Source organism: Echeneis naucrates, chromosome 23, assembly GCF_900963305.1.
Source record: "Echeneis naucrates chromosome 23, fEcheNa1.1, whole genome shotgun sequence".
NCBI lineage: Eukaryota > Metazoa > Chordata > Actinopteri > Carangiformes > Echeneidae > Echeneis > Echeneis naucrates.
The window spans coordinates 219,763-236,869 of NC_042533.1; the positions used below are offsets into that span (position 1 = coordinate 219,763).

General features: G+C 47.4%; 5 protein-coding genes across 11 annotated transcripts in view; 3 read left to right on the plus strand and 2 right to left on the minus strand.

The window, feature by feature from the left end:
- Positions 1 to 2,898, minus strand: part of LOC115037063 (coiled-coil domain-containing protein 136-like) — a 6,032-nt gene extending 3,134 nt beyond the window's left edge. For both annotated transcript variants that reach the window (XM_029495529.1, XM_029495528.1), the window contains exons 1-8: positions 2,873 to 2,898; positions 2,108 to 2,251; positions 1,625 to 1,870; positions 1,467 to 1,541; positions 1,052 to 1,345; positions 838 to 952; positions 506 to 737; positions 302 to 436 (exon numbers count right to left, since the gene is read on the minus strand). In XM_029495529.1, coding sequence (XP_029351389.1) covers positions 302 to 436; positions 506 to 737; positions 838 to 952; positions 1,052 to 1,345; positions 1,467 to 1,541; positions 1,625 to 1,870; positions 2,108 to 2,156 — 1,146 coding nt within the window. In that variant the 5' untranslated portion in view covers positions 2,157 to 2,251; positions 2,873 to 2,898. The remainder of the gene's footprint in view (positions 1 to 301; positions 437 to 505; positions 738 to 837; positions 953 to 1,051; positions 1,346 to 1,466; positions 1,542 to 1,624; positions 1,871 to 2,107; positions 2,252 to 2,872) is intronic.
- Positions 2,899 to 4,667: 1,769 nt separating this feature from the next.
- Positions 4,668 to 6,202, plus strand: sco2 (synthesis of cytochrome C oxidase 2). Of its 2 annotated transcripts, none has more exons than XM_029495254.1 (2): positions 4,668 to 4,744; positions 4,956 to 6,201. In XM_029495254.1, the coding sequence occupies exon 2, from the start codon at positions 4,973 to 4,975 to the stop codon at positions 5,771 to 5,773; it is 801 nt and encodes a 266-aa protein (XP_029351114.1). In that variant the 5' UTR covers positions 4,668 to 4,744; positions 4,956 to 4,972; the 3' UTR covers positions 5,774 to 6,201. The 2 variants fall into 2 exon arrangements, with proteins under 2 accessions (XP_029351114.1, XP_029351115.1); XM_029495255.1 differs by having other exon boundaries at positions 4,682 to 4,715; positions 4,956 to 6,202.
- ncaph2 (non-SMC condensin II complex, subunit H2) lies at positions 6,191 to 12,439 on the minus strand. Its single transcript, XM_029495253.1, has 20 exons — positions 11,135 to 12,439; positions 10,575 to 10,729; positions 10,382 to 10,483; positions 10,259 to 10,320; positions 10,113 to 10,185; positions 9,982 to 10,038; positions 9,408 to 9,487; positions 9,175 to 9,323; positions 8,931 to 9,049; positions 8,649 to 8,729; positions 8,267 to 8,330; positions 8,086 to 8,187; positions 7,961 to 8,005; positions 7,658 to 7,728; positions 7,460 to 7,568; positions 7,278 to 7,364; positions 7,020 to 7,069; positions 6,806 to 6,907; positions 6,570 to 6,719; positions 6,191 to 6,492 (listed from the first exon to the last, which is right to left on the minus strand). The coding sequence occupies exons 2-20, from the start codon at positions 10,680 to 10,682 to the stop codon at positions 6,331 to 6,333; spliced, it is 1,773 nt and encodes a 590-aa protein (XP_029351113.1). The 5' UTR covers positions 10,683 to 10,729; positions 11,135 to 12,439; the 3' UTR covers positions 6,191 to 6,330.
- On the plus strand, positions 11,323 to 13,372 carry socs2 (suppressor of cytokine signaling 2). The gene is made up of 3 exons (XM_029495256.1): positions 11,323 to 11,540; positions 11,681 to 11,907; positions 11,978 to 13,372. Exons 2-3 carry the CDS (start codon positions 11,781 to 11,783, stop codon positions 12,451 to 12,453), a joined length of 603 nt encoding a protein of 200 aa, XP_029351116.1. The 5' UTR covers positions 11,323 to 11,540; positions 11,681 to 11,780; the 3' UTR covers positions 12,454 to 13,372.
- Positions 13,373 to 14,096: 724 nt separating this feature from the next.
- cradd (CARD and death domain containing adaptor protein) lies at positions 14,097 to 16,947 on the plus strand. 5 transcript variants are annotated; one of them, XR_003840411.1, is made up of 4 exons: positions 14,097 to 14,489; positions 14,690 to 15,032; positions 15,329 to 15,496; positions 16,129 to 16,947. XR_003840411.1 is itself a non-coding variant. In XM_029494676.1 (3 exons), exons 1-2 carry the CDS (start codon positions 14,186 to 14,188, stop codon positions 14,983 to 14,985), a joined length of 600 nt encoding a protein of 199 aa, XP_029350536.1. In that variant the 5' UTR covers positions 14,097 to 14,185; the 3' UTR covers positions 14,986 to 15,032; positions 16,129 to 16,941. The 5 variants fall into 5 exon arrangements, 4 of the variants coding, with proteins under 4 accessions (XP_029350536.1, XP_029350534.1, XP_029350535.1 ...); XM_029494676.1 differs by lacking the exon at positions 15,329 to 15,496 and having other exon boundaries at positions 16,129 to 16,941; XM_029494674.1 differs by lacking the exon at positions 16,129 to 16,947 and having other exon boundaries at positions 15,329 to 16,120.
- The last annotated feature ends 160 nt before the right edge of the window (positions 16,948 to 17,107 follow it).

Consider the following 17,107-nt stretch of genomic DNA (forward strand, 5'->3'; position numbering starts at 1 on the left):
AGAGAGAGAGGAGAGAGAGAGAGGAAGGAGAGAGAAAGAGGAGAGAGAAGAGGAGAGAGAGAGAGAGAGAGAGACAGAGAGAGTGAGGGAGGGAGGGAGGGAAAGAGAGAGAGAGAGGGAGGGAGGGAGGGAGGGAGGGAGAGAGAGAGAGAGAGAGAGAGTGGGGGGGCGGGGGGGGACAGAAAAGACAGAAACAGTCAGAGGGAAAGACAGAAGTCCTCGTTCAGGTCTCTGACTCTCACTTATGTGCTGACGTGTCCGTGAAGAAACAGGAAGTAAAACCTTTGACCTGACCTCTCACCTGGGAGTTGCTGCCCTCCACCAGCTGCAGCTCGGCCTTGCAGCGCTGCAGCTCCAGCTCCAGCACCGCCCACTCCCTCCGGCTGCCGTCGTACAGCCGCTGCAGCGCCACCAGCTCATCCTTCAGGGCGTCACACTGAGAGGACCAAACTTTTACTTCATCCGTCCAACAGAGAGCACCACGTTACGTCATCACACCTGTTACCTGTCTCTGGACCGTCTGGGCTGCCTCCTCGGCCTCTCTCAGCTGGACCTTCAGGACGCTCAGCTCGGAGCTGCAGACCTGGACCCCAGACGAGTCCAGATCCTCCGGAGGGGGATTCTGGTGTCCAGCAGTAGCCACGGACAAAGTGATATAGGCGTCCACCTTCGCCTTGTCCTCCTGCTCACACTCAGTGTCGCCCTTGGCTCTGACTGCCAGGTACACATCATCACACCTGTTCAGCAGTAAGTCATCAGAAAATATTCCGAATCATGGCGGTCATGACCACGCCTACATGAAGGGCTGTTTGACTGACATCTTGATCAACCACTCACATGTCTTGTTGCCGCTGCAATTGCTGCACTTTGTTGCTCAGATCTTTGTTGTCGTTGGTAAGAAACTGACATTCGTTTGTCAGAGAGACAAGCTCGTCCTTTAGCTCGACCTCACCTGGACACACACACACACACAGACACACACATCCTGGTCATTTACAGGCAGATGGCACCCCTTTGGGGCAGGGGGGGGTCGGTCAGGTCCCTTTCTCACCCTGTGTGTGCGACTGCCAGGTCTTCATGCTGATCTCCGCCCTCAGGGTAGTGACCTCCAGCTCGTATTCCTGTGCCGTTGCGTGGAGCCGCTGTAGCTCCACCCTCAGCCGACACAGCTCCTCCTGCAGGGAGGCGATGTCGTTCTCCCTCTCGGCTGCTGCCTCCTCAGCTGCCTGCTGCAGCACCAGCACTTCCTCCTGGGCGGAGCGCAGCTCCTCCTGCACCTCCTCCAGCTCGCTCTCCTTCTCCTCCTCCAGACTGTCCATCTCCTCCTGGACCGACCGGAGCTGGGCTGCAGGGAGAGGAGTCAGGGTTAGAGAGGCGGAGCTAAGTTATGTCAAAAAGATGTTTGTACAAGTATTTTATATGATGACTATGGATGTTCTGAAAGCCCCAGCCTGCAATAAAGGTACCCTGAAGTCTCTGTATCTGCCTGGTGAAGGTCTCGGCCTGGTTGGTGCTCGCCAGCCGCTCGTCCTCCAACAGACCTGGAGGGAAAAACATCAAATAAACGTTGTCTTCAATGTGACTACAGAAATTAGACTGATCCATGTGGTCTGGAGTCTCAGACCCTGCAGTTCCAGGACATTGTCCTCGTGTCTCTGGGATGCCTCTCTTGTCTCCTCCAGCTCCAGCAGCAGCTGTAACACCTGAGCTCTCAGATCTTCCAGCTCCTCTTCTTCATCCTCCTCCTTCTCCTCCTTCTCCTCCTGCTGTCCTTTCTCTCTGTCTCCCCCTGGCCCATCTTTGTCCTCCAGAGACTCCTTCTCTTTGTCGGTCAAAGTTTGATGGTCCAACTTCAGCTCACAGAGCTCGTCTGTGGATGGACAGGAGACCTGTTAGTCTTCCTCATCCTGAGGACTCAGTCCCGTGGCTCCACCTGCTGGTGATGAGGAAGCGCAGCAGTTAATTCGCTGAAACAAGGTCACATGATCAAAACAGAACCGTTTTATTTTGAAATCATCCCTTTGTTGAGTTTTCCCTCCTGTTTTTTGTTCTGTCCTGAAACATTAAATTCTGATGATGATGATGATGGTGATGAAACATCACAGACCTGATGGATCAACTTCCTCGATGACGGGCGGCAGCCTGAGTCCATCCATGTTGTCACCTGATGGATGCTGGGCGTGGCGGGGCAGATGGAAACCTCCTCACAGTTCAGGAAGAATAAGCTGCTGAAGCCCCGCCATCCTGGAGCCTGAAGAGAACCCGGGGGGGCGGGGGGCGGTCAACAGACGGTAACAAGTTAAAGCTGCTGCTCAGATTTATTCACAACCAGGAGGGAGGAGGGTTGGGGTCAGAGGTCAGAGGCGATTTCAAAACTACAGGAAGTTACTGTACGTCACACTGATTCCATCTTTTTGTACTTGCACGTTTCCATGGAAACCATGCAAGCCATCTGCGTCAGAGTGACATCACTTCCTGATGATGCCATCAATCCTGATGTCCCTCCACAATAAAACTCCCGAGAAGTAGAACCGGCTGCAGAACTTCACACAGAAATCTGTTTCCTTCAGTATCGCAGTCAAAATGACATCATCATGACATCACTGGGAAAGGAACGGATCAGCTGCTTCTTTTCTGTCGAAGCTTTTGGACTCGCTGAGTTTGTTCAGTGAAAGATTTTTTTGCTGAATGTCGGTGGCATTTTTCGGATAATGATAAAAACAGATTGAACGTCAACCTTCAAATTAAAGTACCCTTTGCTAACGTAGCTAACAGGCTAACCGTGTAAAGCCGAATCAGCTGTTGGTCTCTCCTTCTGATGACCTTCTCTGGTTAAACATCAGCGCTGCACACACACAGACAGAATATTTACCTGATGCTGCTGCAGCTCAGTTTCCTCTGTGTGGGCTCAGCAGCTGCAGCCCCCCCTCCTCTTCCCCCTCGGCTCGGCTCGGCTCGGCTCGGCTCGGCTCGGTGACGCAGAAACGTGTCCAGGCTACAAACACAGACCTGACTGAAAGATGAACATTAACCCCTTAATAACACCAGCTGGTTTGTAATGTTAACAACAATTTTCATTCATTCATTTATCATGGAACTATTTTCTAATTATATTTTTTTTCTAAATCAATCGCTTCAGTGAGTGTAGACTGGACTAAACTTTATAACCTAAAATATGCTGTTGTTTACCTCTGACTAATGAATGACTCCATGTTGACTGAGAACCTACTGCATCAGCTCACGCCAGGTAACACAAACACACTGCGAGAGCTTCACAAACATCCCAAAGATAAAAATGGAGATGCAGCAAAATCCGACACCCGACTGACTGGTTGCTAGGCAACACAATTCCTGCCTGGATGAGGATGACAGGATGAGGACAGAAAGGGTTAAGGGCCACCTGACTAGGTTTCACTGCAGAGACATGAGAAGATGTTAAAGAGCAACGTGGAGCCGAGTGACCTTCTCCTCCAGAGGTTTCAGCACTTGTCGTGGTCTTCAGGCATAAAATGACAGTCCGGGGCTGCTAATACCAGAAACAAAAAAAGCTAACTTTAGCTACAGTTGAACTGAAACTTAAAATAAAGGTTCATTATTAGCTGAAACAACTTAGCTTGAGTTTTATTCGAGGCTAAAGTTAAAGATAGATTATTAAACTACCCATACATTTAGCACTTACTGGGGGGCGGAGCCACTGAGGGAGTGAGGCAGGAAGTCAAGGTTAAGAAATGTCTGTCTCCCCTAACCAGTTTAGGGGAGTCTGACATCACATCACAAAAAGACTGCAGGGATGAAACATATTGTAATAAATACATTTAATGGAAAGAAGGAAAATCCTTTATTTGGAGCAGAGTCTAAATTTCTAATCAGGCGTTATAATCAATATTTTTTGTACTACTTGGCTGTCACTGTCACTTTATGATTTTTTTCTAGTACTTCTACCCCTTGTTTCTTCTATTCTTGTATTTCTTTTTATACCTGTGGTTGCTGCTGTAACAATTGATTTTCCATACAGGGGATAAATAAAGTAAAATTTTTTTCTTAATATGTTGAAGATACACCAGAATAAAAGAAAAATAGAATTGGAAGGATATAAACACAACAAAAGAGCACACAAAATAAAAGAACAAAGTGTAAACACACTCAGCTGTGTCTGACTTTGCAGTGAGGTGTGACCTGATTTCCTTCAGAGCTCATTAATAAATCAGGCGGATCCCAGCAGAGCAGGAGAGAAGGGCGAGAGAGCTTTAACTTCCTGAATGTGTCGTGTCCTGTCTGATCAGTTATATTTATTTATTAAGTTTAGTAAATTAAAACATTTGCCGTTTAGTTGGTAACAGTGACAAGTGACATCTATTTTGAAAAAGAAACAGGAAACACTTTTTATTTTTAACGTTTAAACCAATCAAAATCAGTGTGGGAGGGGCTTGTTTGGCCGCTATTCGCCACTTGCACGAACGAATCTGCGGACTAAAAACTGAACAGAAGAAAAACAACAGAAAAAAGAACAATAAAAATTACTCTACATTTATATTTATTTCCGACTTTCTTTACTTAAAAAAAGTGTTTTTTTTTTTTTTTTTTTTTTTTAACAGCCAAAATAAACAATTTATTTTGTCGAATCATCGCGAACTGAACCGGATTTATGTGAATACGGTTGAAGCGTTTCACAACCGGCAGACTGACAGTCCCGGTCCGGACACACCGACAGTCTGGTGAGCACTCTTAACGTCAGCGGCTAGAGGTGAGCTAACAGCTAACGGGGCTGAACGTAGAATAATGAAAACAAACTAAAGAAATCATCGGATTTGTTGTTACATTCCTCTAAATCAGTAACACCTGTAGTCTGTTGATCGTTGACTGATTATTGATGATTAAATCTTTGAAAGGCCTGTTGGAGGATGTGCACACGTCCTCTCCCTGATCTCACCTCAGCTCGTGTGTTTGTGTTGCAGGACGCTGTGAGTAGCAGATGTCTGGGTTGTGGTTACTTGTGAGTAGACGGTGTGGAGGAGGAAGAGTGTTTAGGGCTCTTCCTCGCTCTCATATCAGACGTCTTGCTCCTGTTCCTCCTCCTCTTCCTCCTCTTCAGCTGCGTTTCCTGTCTCAGGGTCCGAACTCGTCTGTTCCTGCAGCCAAGCTGAAGCTGAGAACTCGAGTGTTGGTGATGCTTCTGTTGGGCGGCGGCGTGCTGGCTGCGTGGTCATTCTTGCACTTGGAGAAGCAGCAGAAGTTGCATCAGAAAAGGATCCAGCAGCTGCAGCGGGTGGCGTTGGGTCAGGGCACCTTCAGCCTCCAGGACCACACAGGGCAGCGCAGGACAAAGCAGGACTTCCTGGGCAGCTGGGTGCTCCTCTACTTTGGCTTCACACACTGTCCAGACATCTGCCCTGAGGAGCTGGACAAACTGAGCGCTGTGGTCTCAGCTCTGGACGAAGACCCCTCGCTGCCACCCATCCAGCCTGTCTTCATCACCGTGGACCCGGAGAGAGATGACGTGGCGGCGATGGCCCAGTACGTCAAAGACTTCCACCCCCGTCTGATCGGACTGACGGGGACATCTGAGGAGGTGAAACAAGCAGGAAAGGACTACAGAGTGTATGCCAACGCGGGACCCAAAGACGAGGATGGAGACTACATTGTGGATCACACCATCCTGATCTACCTCATCAGTCCCGACGGATTGTTTCTGGACTATTATAACAGGACAAAGGACCACAACCAGATCGCAGAGAGCGTCAGGAACCAGATCCAGAACTACATCCGACTCTGAGTCCTAAAACATGGGGACAATAAAAACTGAGGCAGCTCCTGGACGCCTTTTGTTGAACAAAACAAACAGCACCATTAAAGAGCTAAGCAAATTTGGAATTTGCTTTCTGAAGCCTTTTTTTTTTTTTTTTTTTTATGTTTGCATGAATTAACTAACATGAAGACCTGGTCCAGCATAACCCTCAAGGTCCTGATCCTGGTCCACAGAACAACAGTCTGATAAATCGACCAATCAATCTTTGACTGTCAAACATTACTCAGTGGCTCATGTGGAGTCTAAGAGTTTAAAAACAAATCTCAGGAAATGTTTCAATTTCAATAATCAATGATTAATAAAATCTGATGTGCATTTTGGTGCCACACATCACAGTGAAAGAAATCTATTTGTAACAAGCAATAAATGATCAGTTTAACATTTTATTTTTATTTATTTATAGAAAATGTTCATTTTTAAAAAGGGATCAATGGGAAACATATTAATTCATGATGCAACAACTGGTCCAGTCTCAGAGAGAGAGATATTCAACACCTAAACCTCAGTGTGATGTCACAATGATGTCAAGCCGACCCATGATGTGACTTCAGCCGGTCACAGGTGGAAGTCGTCAGAGTTTTGAACCGGTCTGTGGCTCTGTGAGTGCTGAGCAGGGTCAGGCCCATGGAGTCCAGACTCTCCTCCAGACCGTCAGCGCTGTCGATCTCCACTGTGTAGTCGTTGGCCTGAGAGCAGACAGGAAGTTGGTCAGAAAGTGTCATGTGTTGGTTGTGTTGTGTAAACTTCAGTGTGCAGGATTTACCAGCTGCAGTGAAGCCAGCAGATATTTACAGGCCTCAAAGTTGTCCAGACCGTAAACTACAGATGAGAAAGGCCTGCGGTTCCCAACACGGTTCAGCGTGTCAACAATCCGGTCTCCGTAGTCGTGGATGTCAAAGGCTGCCTGGTCCTCCTGAAAGAAACCAGAGGCACCAGGTGACAGGATGGCAGATATCACAGTCTGAGGCCGCAGCCTGAACTGGTTTCCAGTGGGTTTACCTGCAGAACTAGTTCAGGTCGGATCTTGTCCTCCCAGTCTTTGACCCGTCGGGAGAGAGCAGTTTCCTGAGTATAGCCCCGACAGTTCACCACCAGCTGCTCCTGAGGCAGCAACAGACACAACACATCAGAATTCAAGTACAACCAGGTTGGAACTCATCTGATGTCACAGTGAACATTGTGATGTCATTGAAGGAAGATGATGACGACGAACCACACGCAGCTTCACCAGATCTTCATAACTCAGCTCGTCTCTCCGAGTGTCTGCACAAACACACCAGAGACAACGAATGAAAGAAAATGTCTATGATGCCACAATGCTGAACAGGAATCTGAAGAGGTTAAAGGTCTGATAGCAGAAAACTATCATTATCTCCTCATCTCGTTATTTTAATGTAATACTTCATTTAAACATTCACATTGAATCAGAATCAGGTGAAATTCCAACCTCAGTCAGTCTCAGGTGTTTTACCTGCTGTTATGACATCATCTCCAAACTCAGCTGGAACGTCATCAGGAAACACTTCCTGTTCGTTGTCTGAGATATCGTCATCTCCACCTGTGAAAATATTTGAATAAATTCTGACAGTGAATGGAGCTGAAAGATTTCAGGTTGGTCCAGGACTGAAGGCTGAAAACAGACAGGAGCTTTACCCAGCAGGTCAGGGTGTCTGAAACCATCCACAGGCTCCTCCTCCTGCTGCCCCGCCCCCTCCCACTCCAGGAAGGTCCTCCTCAGCTCCTCATCAGAAACCACCCTGCCCTGAATGACATCACAAAACGCATCACCAGCTTTCAGAGTGAACGTAGAAATGGAGCAAGTGAAAATAAAGCTTGGTCACATCAGCTGACCTCCTTCCTGTGGATCCTCTTCCTCATCCTCAGTCTGTCCTTCATGCTGCTCAGGTAAATGTAGTTCAGGTCTGTAATGCAGGCCGTTTTTGTTCTTGATTGTTGTAACCACCAGTCTGATCTGAAGTAACTGTTTGTCTCATTTGAATTTTGTTTTATATTTTAAAAGTCCAGAGAATGTAATGATGACGATGATTGTTTTTGTGAAGTTTTAAAAACACATGTCAAAACATCAACACAACCAAAGAGCAAAAGACACAAAAGGATGTAATGTTACTGTGATGGTGATGAAGAGGAGCAGACCTGTGAACTTGGGTCCATGTTTCAGTTTGTGCTCTGGAGGATCATCTGTAACACAGAAAGAGAAACTGTCAGTATCTCAGGTGAACCTCAGGAACTGACCAAACACATGACCACATGAGCCTCACAGGTCCCTCTGAACCAGCTCCTGAAGTCCTGCAGCGGCGACGGACGCTTCCTCTTCCTCTTCCCCCCATCATCCAGACCCTCAGGGACCTTGTAAGATTTTCCTGCAGAGATACAAGGCGTCAACACTGAGAACCATAAATTCCTGAGTCACCTGAGAGACACCTGAGTCTGGATGGTCACCTGGTCTGAAGGGTCTGTCCTCGCCCAGGATGGAGTACGGGTCATGAAATGTCCACACGTTGACCTGAGCAGAGAGACACAGATCAGGTGACCTAGAAACCTGATCAATTAACTATCAAACTGATCTATATTATTATTTCACAATAAAAAAGTACCAGCAGCATCATCAGCATTTTGAGAAAGGTCACAATAACATTTAGAGGAAAAGCTGGAACTTGATGAAAATGTGAAGAACAAACTCTGAACTTCAACAGCAAAAGACTTGTCTGAGTGTCTTGACAGCATTGGATGGATCTGTTTTAAACCTTAGAACCTATTTCAGTACTGAGTTCAGGACAACAAAATGTTTAACGTGAATAACTGAGCTGGTGAGGTGACGTACAGCTGGCAGCGTCTCCTCCTTCCTGTGGTGGTCTGGCTCCATCTGTCGTCTCTCTCTAAGCATCCTGCCTTCACCTGGAGCCTGATACACAATTGGGGGTGGGGGTGTGTGTGTGTGTGTGTGTTTAGAGCTTAAGTAAGAGCACACAAAAGCATCATGAAACGGATGAATAAACTGCAGAAACAACAGAAGTCAAACGTCTCTTTCGTGTGACAGCATCTGTGCTCAAACACAAAGGCCATAGGATCATGATCCATAACCAGATGGAACCGAAAATGAGACCTGCTGCTTGTCAACATGCTCCTCCTGCTCCAGGTCCAGCTCCATGTTGTTCTCATTGGTCAGGAGGAAGTTCTCAGTGGTGTCACCTCCACCGTCTCCATCAGCCACTACAGCGTCACCTGTGACCAGAGCCAGAGAGGTGAGAGAGAGAGAAATCACACACACACACACACACACACACACACACACACACACACACACACACACACACACACACACACACACACACACACACGGTCATCACCTTCCTGCTGCGGCAGACAGTCTGCAGGTCCAGGATCCAGGACTAACTCGGACCCTGATCCCAGTGTGAGCAGGATGAGATCCTCGTGTCCTGGGAAGAACAGGTTGATCCTGAAGTCCTTCTGACTGCACAGAACTTCTCCTTTCAGGCTGATGTACACAAGGAGACACACACTGTGTTATCATGTACAAACAGATGTTGTGCCTTTATTCTGAAAGGATGACGCGTCTGACCTGATCAGGGGGAGTTTGTGCTTCTCATGACTCTCAAGAGGAATCAGAGATTCAGGAGGAAGAGGAGCCACATTCACAGTCTGAGCCAAACAAACAACAACAATCAGAGTGAACATAGAGAGGGGTATACTACGAAGGAAGCTCAACAAAGCCGACAGCTCCAAGCAGAGATAACGAGTATCACGACGATGTCCTCAGCAGATTCTGTGTGGGTTCACATAAAAATTGGTGTTTCGACGTCATTTGACGCAATTTCCGCAGAGAAATTGTCCAATTACGTGGCGCATATTTCACCGAAGAGGAGCAGATTATGGTAATGGTGAGCGATGAGCTAAAAGCAACTCCTTCTGCACCTTGTGCTGCAAAAAGTTGCAGATCGTATAAATGCGTAATATAGCCGATATAATGGTTACCCCGGTGATATGGCCAGTTTAAAAGAGAGTAACCTTCGTGACACGGGAAAGTCTGGCTTTAGGCTCAGCATTGCTCGCTCAGGCTCTAATCTCGCCTGGTAGTACACCCCTCAGGAGGAGACGCCTCCTTAAACTCCATGAGCTGCTGTCAGTGAACTCACCGTGTTGGAGTCGACTCTCTTCGACGTCTCTGATGGGTCGATATCCAGAGGAGTGAACTAAAATAATGAAGAGGACGGAGTCAGACAGGATGATCTCTGCAGCGTCGGTGTGTCCTGTGTGTGTTTCTCACCAGAGCTTCTTCTTCAGCATGGGGGGCGCTCACTGCTGCGTCGCCCTCCGGAGTATCCGCCTGTTTGCTGCGTCTGTCAGAGAAACATCATCAGAACATCTCAGACCTTCTAGCTGCTCCGGACTGGAGGCGGAGGGAGGTCTTACTTCTTGTTCCTGTCGTTGATGTACTCCAGAGTCTGGTAGACGAGGTTGTGCAGCAGCTCCACCTGAAACACGAGACATCAGTCAGCTGCACACAGATCAGCCCCCCAGCTCTCTCTGCTGTACCTTCTTGCTGTAGATGCAGGCCGAGCCCTGGATCAGCAGCGCCGCTTCTGCAAAGTTCAGTCTGGTCTCTCCTCCATCAAACGTGATGCACATTTCATCCAGCTGCAACAGACGGGCGGAGAACGTTAGAGGAAGGTCAGAGGAGCGTTCTGCTCTCTGACGGAGAACTGGGACGTCTGTAGCAGAGCAGCACCTCCTCCAGGTAGTCGTTCAACTCTGATGCCACGTCGATCTCCCAGTTCTTGGTGAGCTCTCGAATCGGCTGCAGCAGGTGAGCGAACCGGCTCTCTGTGGACTCCATGAGGGCAGCACCGTGGACCAGCACGTCACGGGTCCGAGACCGGAGCACTATGGGCAGGAGGACATGGATCAGAAGTGTCCTTCATAAAGGCCATAGGTCCATTACACCTACCCCTGAGATTAAACTGGTTTTCATCCAGTCATCGTTTTATTTTAAGCGTTTAGATTTCTGTGAAGAGAAGCTTTAAATGTTTACTGTTTTCAACCATCTGCTCATATTCACTGTCACACTCACCGCCAGTTTTCGTGTGTTAATAATGGATGACAACGATAACACAACAACAACATCAAACCGTCAGTCAATCAGAGAACATTTTATTAATCCGGTAAAATCCTTCAATAGCTTCCGTCTTTAACACAAACAAACAACTGAGGCATATAAGAAATCAACGAGTGTGTAACCATTTAATACGCAAACAATAAACTTTGTTTGTGCTGAAGACACGAACTCACCGAAGAGTCGGAGCCGGTTAGTAATCCGGAAGTTAAACAGTCAAACTGCCCGCGCGCTTTTCTTATTCTATGGTGGCGTCCCAGGGCATCCAACTCAGTGCTGCCGCCTGACGGTGACTGACGTCACTCAGACTGCAGCGTGTGTGCGGTCCACCTTAAATCTCAGTTCCCTGGACCACGTGACCTGATTCCTGGAAAGTTCCTGGAAACGCTCCTTCGGTGTTTATGGGGGTTTCAGTGGACCCGCTGATCCCGGTCCGTCCCGGTCCGTCTTCAGTCCGTGCGGACGGATCGCGTTTGGTGCTTTTGTGTCTCCGGACTGACAGACCAGGACCAGGAGCCGACCTCCGGGTCCAGACTTTCATGTGTCAGTCAGCAGCTAGCGCCTAACTGTTAGCGGACCCAGGTGGGTGTGTGTGGGGGGTTCGACTGGATATTTCGGTGTTCTGATCTGGTTCAGAGTTTTTAAAGTGACTGCTGTCCTCCAGATAATGGTGATGATGATGCTGAAGGCTTTGGTTTGGTTTATTTCATTTCCGGGTGCAGGGGTCAAACTGTATCTTCGTCCACCCTGGTCCGGCTGCTGTAGACCAGGTCCATGTCTGAGCTCTGGGCATAAGATCGGGCTGAAGGTTGGATCTGTCCAATGACCTGCCAGTCCTCCGAGTCCACAGAAACCATCGAGAGCAATCGGCGGGCCGACGACAACTCCAGGCCTTCGGATTCAGATGAGAACCGCATCGCCTCAGCCATGAAAGACCTCAAGAACACAGGTGAGAGCCCAGGCTGAGAAATATGTATACTGTGAAGGCAGATCCTGATGGTTCCTGTCTCTGGTCCCAGGCTGGTACTGGGGCGGCTTGACTGCCACTGAGGCCAGAGAGATCCTTCAGGACGCCTCTGAGGGCACCTTCCTGGTCCGGGACAGCTCCCAGAGGAACTACCTGTTCACCATCTCCGCCATGACATCGGCGGGCCCCACCAACCTGCGGATCGAGTACAAACACGGAAAATTCAAGTTGGACTCAGTCGTCTTGGTGAAGCCGAAGCTGAAGCAGTTTGACAGCGTGGTACACCTGGTGGAGCACTACGTCATGCTGTCCAGGACCGGGGACAAGGCGCTGTCGAACGCTCAGCCCTCGGCGGCGCTGCCCAACGGAACCGTGCAGCTCCTGCTCACCAAACCGGTGTACACCGCCACGCCATCGCTGCAGCACCTGTGTCGTATCGCCATCAACAGGCGGGCGAAACAGATCCAAGATCTGCCGCTACCCAACAGGCTGAAGAACTACCTGACTGACTACGTCTACAACGTGTAGGCGGGGGCGGAGCTAGTCCGGTGTGCTGCGCCGGTCTGCCCGCTGACCCGCCCATCACCTGCTCGACTGGACCCCGGCAGGTCAGCGGGTCCAGCTGGGGGAGTCCCAGCGGATCTGTCTTACCATCTCAGGAAGTGAGTTTTACACATTAGGGTCTCTGCAGGGTGTCAAACCTGGTGTTGCCCTTTCACATTAAAGCTCCAAGTCACATTCATATCTACTGGACCGTTTTCTCTGCCTGACGTCTGATTGGCCGACTGATGACCTGTGACCATGAAAATTTGACCCACGTCCAATCATCGCTGAGGCTTCTCCTGTGAACACACGTCACTCAGCTGTGACTTTCGTTGCTGCTGTGAGTATCACTGTGAGTCTGGACCAATCAGATCAGATCGGCGCTGACAGCTCCTCAGGAAATGAATCGTTTCAGCCATTAATAATTTAACAAGAAAATCAGTGAGACACTGAGGGGACCAGAACGAGCCAACGGAAACACTGCATCTCTGAGAAGGCTTGTGATTGGCCAGCGTCTTCAGGGTGTTTGAATCAGGGCCAGGTAGTCAAGTGAGAGTGAGTCGCTCAGGTATATGGGACTTTGTTACTGCACATGTGTTTTAGTCCACAGGTTTGATGCTGACTATGTGTGAACTGTACCCCTCCCACCATCACCGGCTCTGTTTGTATTACTCTCATGGGGTGAATCATCGATGGAGGGGTCACTTCTTCGCTGTGCTCCGAGTGAGGATGAAGACGTGGACATGTGTGCGTGGTGTGATGACTGTTTTAATATTTATTGATTGTGCGTTTTTGGTACTTTCTGTGACGAAGCTGCTCAGACAGGAAGTCTGTCGACCTGCAGTTCTGCCTCTGTGATGTCGATCAGCTCCAAACAGGAGAAATAAATTTTATATGAAGCTTTTCCTCGACTATTGTCTTTATGTCTCTCTGCTCACTCACCGTGAAAATAATCTTCTTATTATGCACACCAATTCATTTTTAATCAATCAAATGTTTTGGGAAACTGGGAAAAGTTCTTTTCCCTCTAACAACAGACTGGGCAGTTGATGCTGGAAACAGAAAACACGGTAAAGAATAAAATAAATATAACCTTCCTGTCATCGTCCAAAGAAGATTTTTTTTCCTAATTTTTGTTGTAATAGTTTGACCTGATTATGCTCACTGACTGATGGAGAAAATTCAGTTTGTGGAAAGCAGCTGAATCCACTGAAGCTTTGTGAGTGGCTGTGAGTGAGTTTTTGTTCCTTTATTATTTAAGTGTTTGTATTTTGAATTGTATATTTGTCCTTAGTTTTTTTTTTTTTTTTTTTTTTTTTTTACAGAAAAACACTCAAAAGCAGAGACCTCATCTAAACTGCATTGAAAGATTTTATGGTTTAAAATATCTCCTCAAACTAATCAGAACAACTCAATTAGTGTTTCAGTAAGTCTGGGATACAATTTCTTCGTCAAATGAAAGATTACTAAAAAAAAAAGCTATTTAGTTTTAAAACTACTGTATATATTTAAAACATAATATATGTTTATATGTAACATACTATTGAATATACGTAAAAACGTTCATATTGATTTCCGGTAACATTGGTTCCGCCAACATGTTACCAGTCGGACACAATAAAGTCGAACACCTTGCGCTCTTCCGTTCCAGCGTTTACACCATTTTACCGTCAGATGATTAAAATGTTTGACGGAGACTCGGCACCGGATCCTCCACATGGACTCGGTTCACAAAGCGGTTCTGCGGAAGCACCGAGTGTTCCTGTCCGGGGAGCTGCTAGTCAGTGACACCATCGTCCCGGTCCTTTTCCAGGAGGACATCCTGTCCCAGGACCAGGTGGAGGACATCGAGTCTCAGCCCACCAACAGACTCAAAACTCTGAAGCTGCTGGACCTCCTCCCGACCCGGGGGCCCCGGGCCTTCCAGTCCTTCATGCGATCTCTGGAGGACTTCAGCTGGGTCCGGGACAGACTTCTGCTGGAGCTCCAGAATCCACCTGGATCAGGACCTGGCTCGACAGGTGAGACCACATCGATCCGGATCAGAAATGGATATAAATCCACCTCACTAAATCTTGTCAGACCTGGACCAGAGTTACAAAGTGAACCAGGAGCTGGTCCAGATCTGAGGTTCACGTGGGTTCAAACAGGAGACAGAAACATCTGACAGTTTAAATCAAGTTTATTCATCAGAGGAAGTTGTGACTCGTGTCCTCCTCAGACATCCTGCAGATTCCTGACTCGGTTCTCCGGAAGGTCCCCTCGGACCGGGAGCTGTCCCGGCTGGCGCTGCGGCTCGGTGCACAGTGGGAGGAGGTGCTGATGGATCTGGGTCTGTCCACCGAGGCTCTGTTTCGCTGCCGGGCCGACCACGTCCTCAACGCTCATGGAGCGGCGCTGGCCGGTCTGGTCCAGTGGCGGCGGTCTGAGGGGAAGGCGGCCACTGTCCAACGGCTGCTGCAGAGTCTGCAGGCAGCTGACGTCCACCCGTCCGTCCTGATGGAGGTCCTCACCTGACTCCGCCTACATCTGACCCAGATGTTCCCATGTCCTCAGTCTCAGAGGTCAGAGGTCAGAGCAGTGAAGAGAAAATGTTCATCTTAGTATTATTTTGAAAACAAGAACAACATCAGATTGTTACTATTTACATTTAAAGTAAAGAATCAGACATTTCAAAAATAAAAGCTTTGTCTGAAATCAATCATTTTGGATTAAATCAATCGATCATTTAATTGATAGTCAGAAAGAAAACATGTTGCGTCGGTTTAAAGTAACTGACACAACACGTGAGCGACATTTTCTGCTTTTATTATTCAACAAACCCTTTACTTCGTCCTCTTCCTGTTTGTGTGTTCTCTAGATTTCCTGGAATTCGACTGAAACTTTGCTCAAACAGACACACACACACAGCCTGCTCTCACTGCTTTTTATTAATTCCTCAGCAGCCTGCATACTTCCTGTTAAGGATCAGCTCTCTGTTGCTGTTTGACTTTTAAGGTGGACTGAGGAGATCCAGCTCAGGTCTGAGGTGGGACACCTTGACTTTAAAAACACAATCAGTCGGGTCACATGGTTCTCTGCTCAGACATGTTTGAAATGTCTGTTAATGTGAACTTCAGACAATGAGGTGAAGCTGTTTTTGGATCTCGTGGTTCAGGATTTAACTCTCTGGGCCAGAAGGTTCAGGCTTTTAATCTGACATTAACAATATGGGTTCTGATGACATCATCAGGAGCCTGTCTGCAGTCCAATGTGCTCTCTGATTTTAAATCAGGTCCAGTGAAAGTCTCCATGGTCTCAGTCTGAATTCAGAAAATGACTTCTGGGATTTTGTGAGATCACAACAGAGAGGCTCGGATTCTTTTGAGAACCGCCGATTTTTTTTTTTTTTTTTGCCTTTATGGACAGGAATATATTCAATACAAAAGCAGTTTTGCATTATTAATGTAGATGCATACAAACAATTGAACGTCAGCCAGGGGGTAGATTATTAAATAAATACAGAGGAAAAAAGAGCACAAGTGATATGTTTTCATAGCTTTCTTATTACAGATACTTTGGATGTCACAAAATGGGTTTGAATGACTACATTTAGCTTTGTCTATGCAACATTTCCCTAATTATTAAGTTTATGACATACAGTTCTTTTTTTTACATCAGCTCCAGAAAGAAGAAGAGATGTAAAACTTCACTTAAAACCATAAATATATCTTCTACTGGAGATGAAGTCTGACAATAAAACCACTGAGAAGTTATAACCTGGGCCCTCGATGTCCAGAGGAAGACCCCCTCGACAGTCTGAGACAGAGACCGAGTTCTGGGTTGTGCTGGACTTGGTCAAACTGATCACGAAAACACTGATGACTCAAAGTCAATGAAGTTTTCTGTCTGTTCACCAAAAATAAAAGCACATGAATGGTGGAGATCCTAAACCAGGATCGACCTGGACCACATGGACAGATAATGTGGGACATGAGCTGTTTGTTTTTCATCATGTGATGTCTCCACTGAAGTCACATGATGCCTCCAGGAGGCGACTGTTTGGATCACATGACTCTGGAGTCACCACTCCATGTTTACCTGCTGGTCACATGGGCTGGGCCATGATGTCACAGCATTCAACAGGAAACTCCTTATATGGATCTGACCCAAGGCCTGTTTGTGCTTCAGGGACCCCGACAAACAGACACACTTCCTGTGGTTACAGTGTCAAAGTAAAAGTATTTCCCTTTGTGACCTTTGAACTCTGTGGCCTGCTGCCCTGAACTAGTTTCTTAGAAAATCCTTTACATGAACCATCACACATACCAGCAGAGGGTGACACACACACAGATACCACCACATCCATCTGATGAATAACTATTAATAACATTTCAGTCTCTGATCCTCAGAGCTCAAGCTGTTCTCTTCAAATGAATCTTTATTGACACACAGTAACAAACATGTTAATAAAGGGGTTTGTCCTGTGGCGTCATCATTGTGACGTCACAATGGAAAAACAGCAGCATGTTGTTTCAGCTTGTGTTGCTTTTATTGTGAACCCCCCCGCCTTTGTTTTGAAAGGTTCCCCATAAACATCCATACTCTGGTCTCCGGTCCTAAACCTGGACCACGTGTTGTAATTTTTCCTGAGTCAGTG

Coding starts and splice junctions, on each gene's coding strand:
- sco2 (XM_029495254.1), top strand. CDS start 4,973: ATGTCTGGGTTGTGGTTACTTGTGAGTAGACGGTGTGGAGGAGGAAGA.
- ncaph2 (XM_029495253.1), bottom strand. CDS start 10,682: ATGGAGTCCACAGAGAGCCGGTTCGCTCACCTGCTGCAGCCGATTCGA. Junction 10,321..10,381: donor CCTGCATCTACAGCAAGAAG/GTACAGCAGAGA, acceptor CTCGTGTTTCAG/GTGGAGCTGCTGCACAACCT. Junction 6,720..6,805: donor GACCTGAACTAGTTCTGCAG/GTAAACCCACTG, acceptor GGTTTCTTTCAG/GAGGACCAGGCAGCCTTTGA.
- socs2 (XM_029495256.1), top strand. CDS start 11,781: ATGACCTGCCAGTCCTCCGAGTCCACAGAAACCATCGAGAGCAATCGG. Junction 11,908..11,977: donor GAAAGACCTCAAGAACACAG/GTGAGAGCCCAG, acceptor CTCTGGTCCCAG/GCTGGTACTGGGGCGGCTTG.
- cradd (XM_029494676.1), top strand. CDS start 14,186: ATGGACTCGGTTCACAAAGCGGTTCTGCGGAAGCACCGAGTGTTCCTG. Junction 14,490..14,689: donor ATCAGGACCTGGCTCGACAG/GTGAGACCACAT, acceptor TGTCCTCCTCAG/ACATCCTGCAGATTCCTGAC.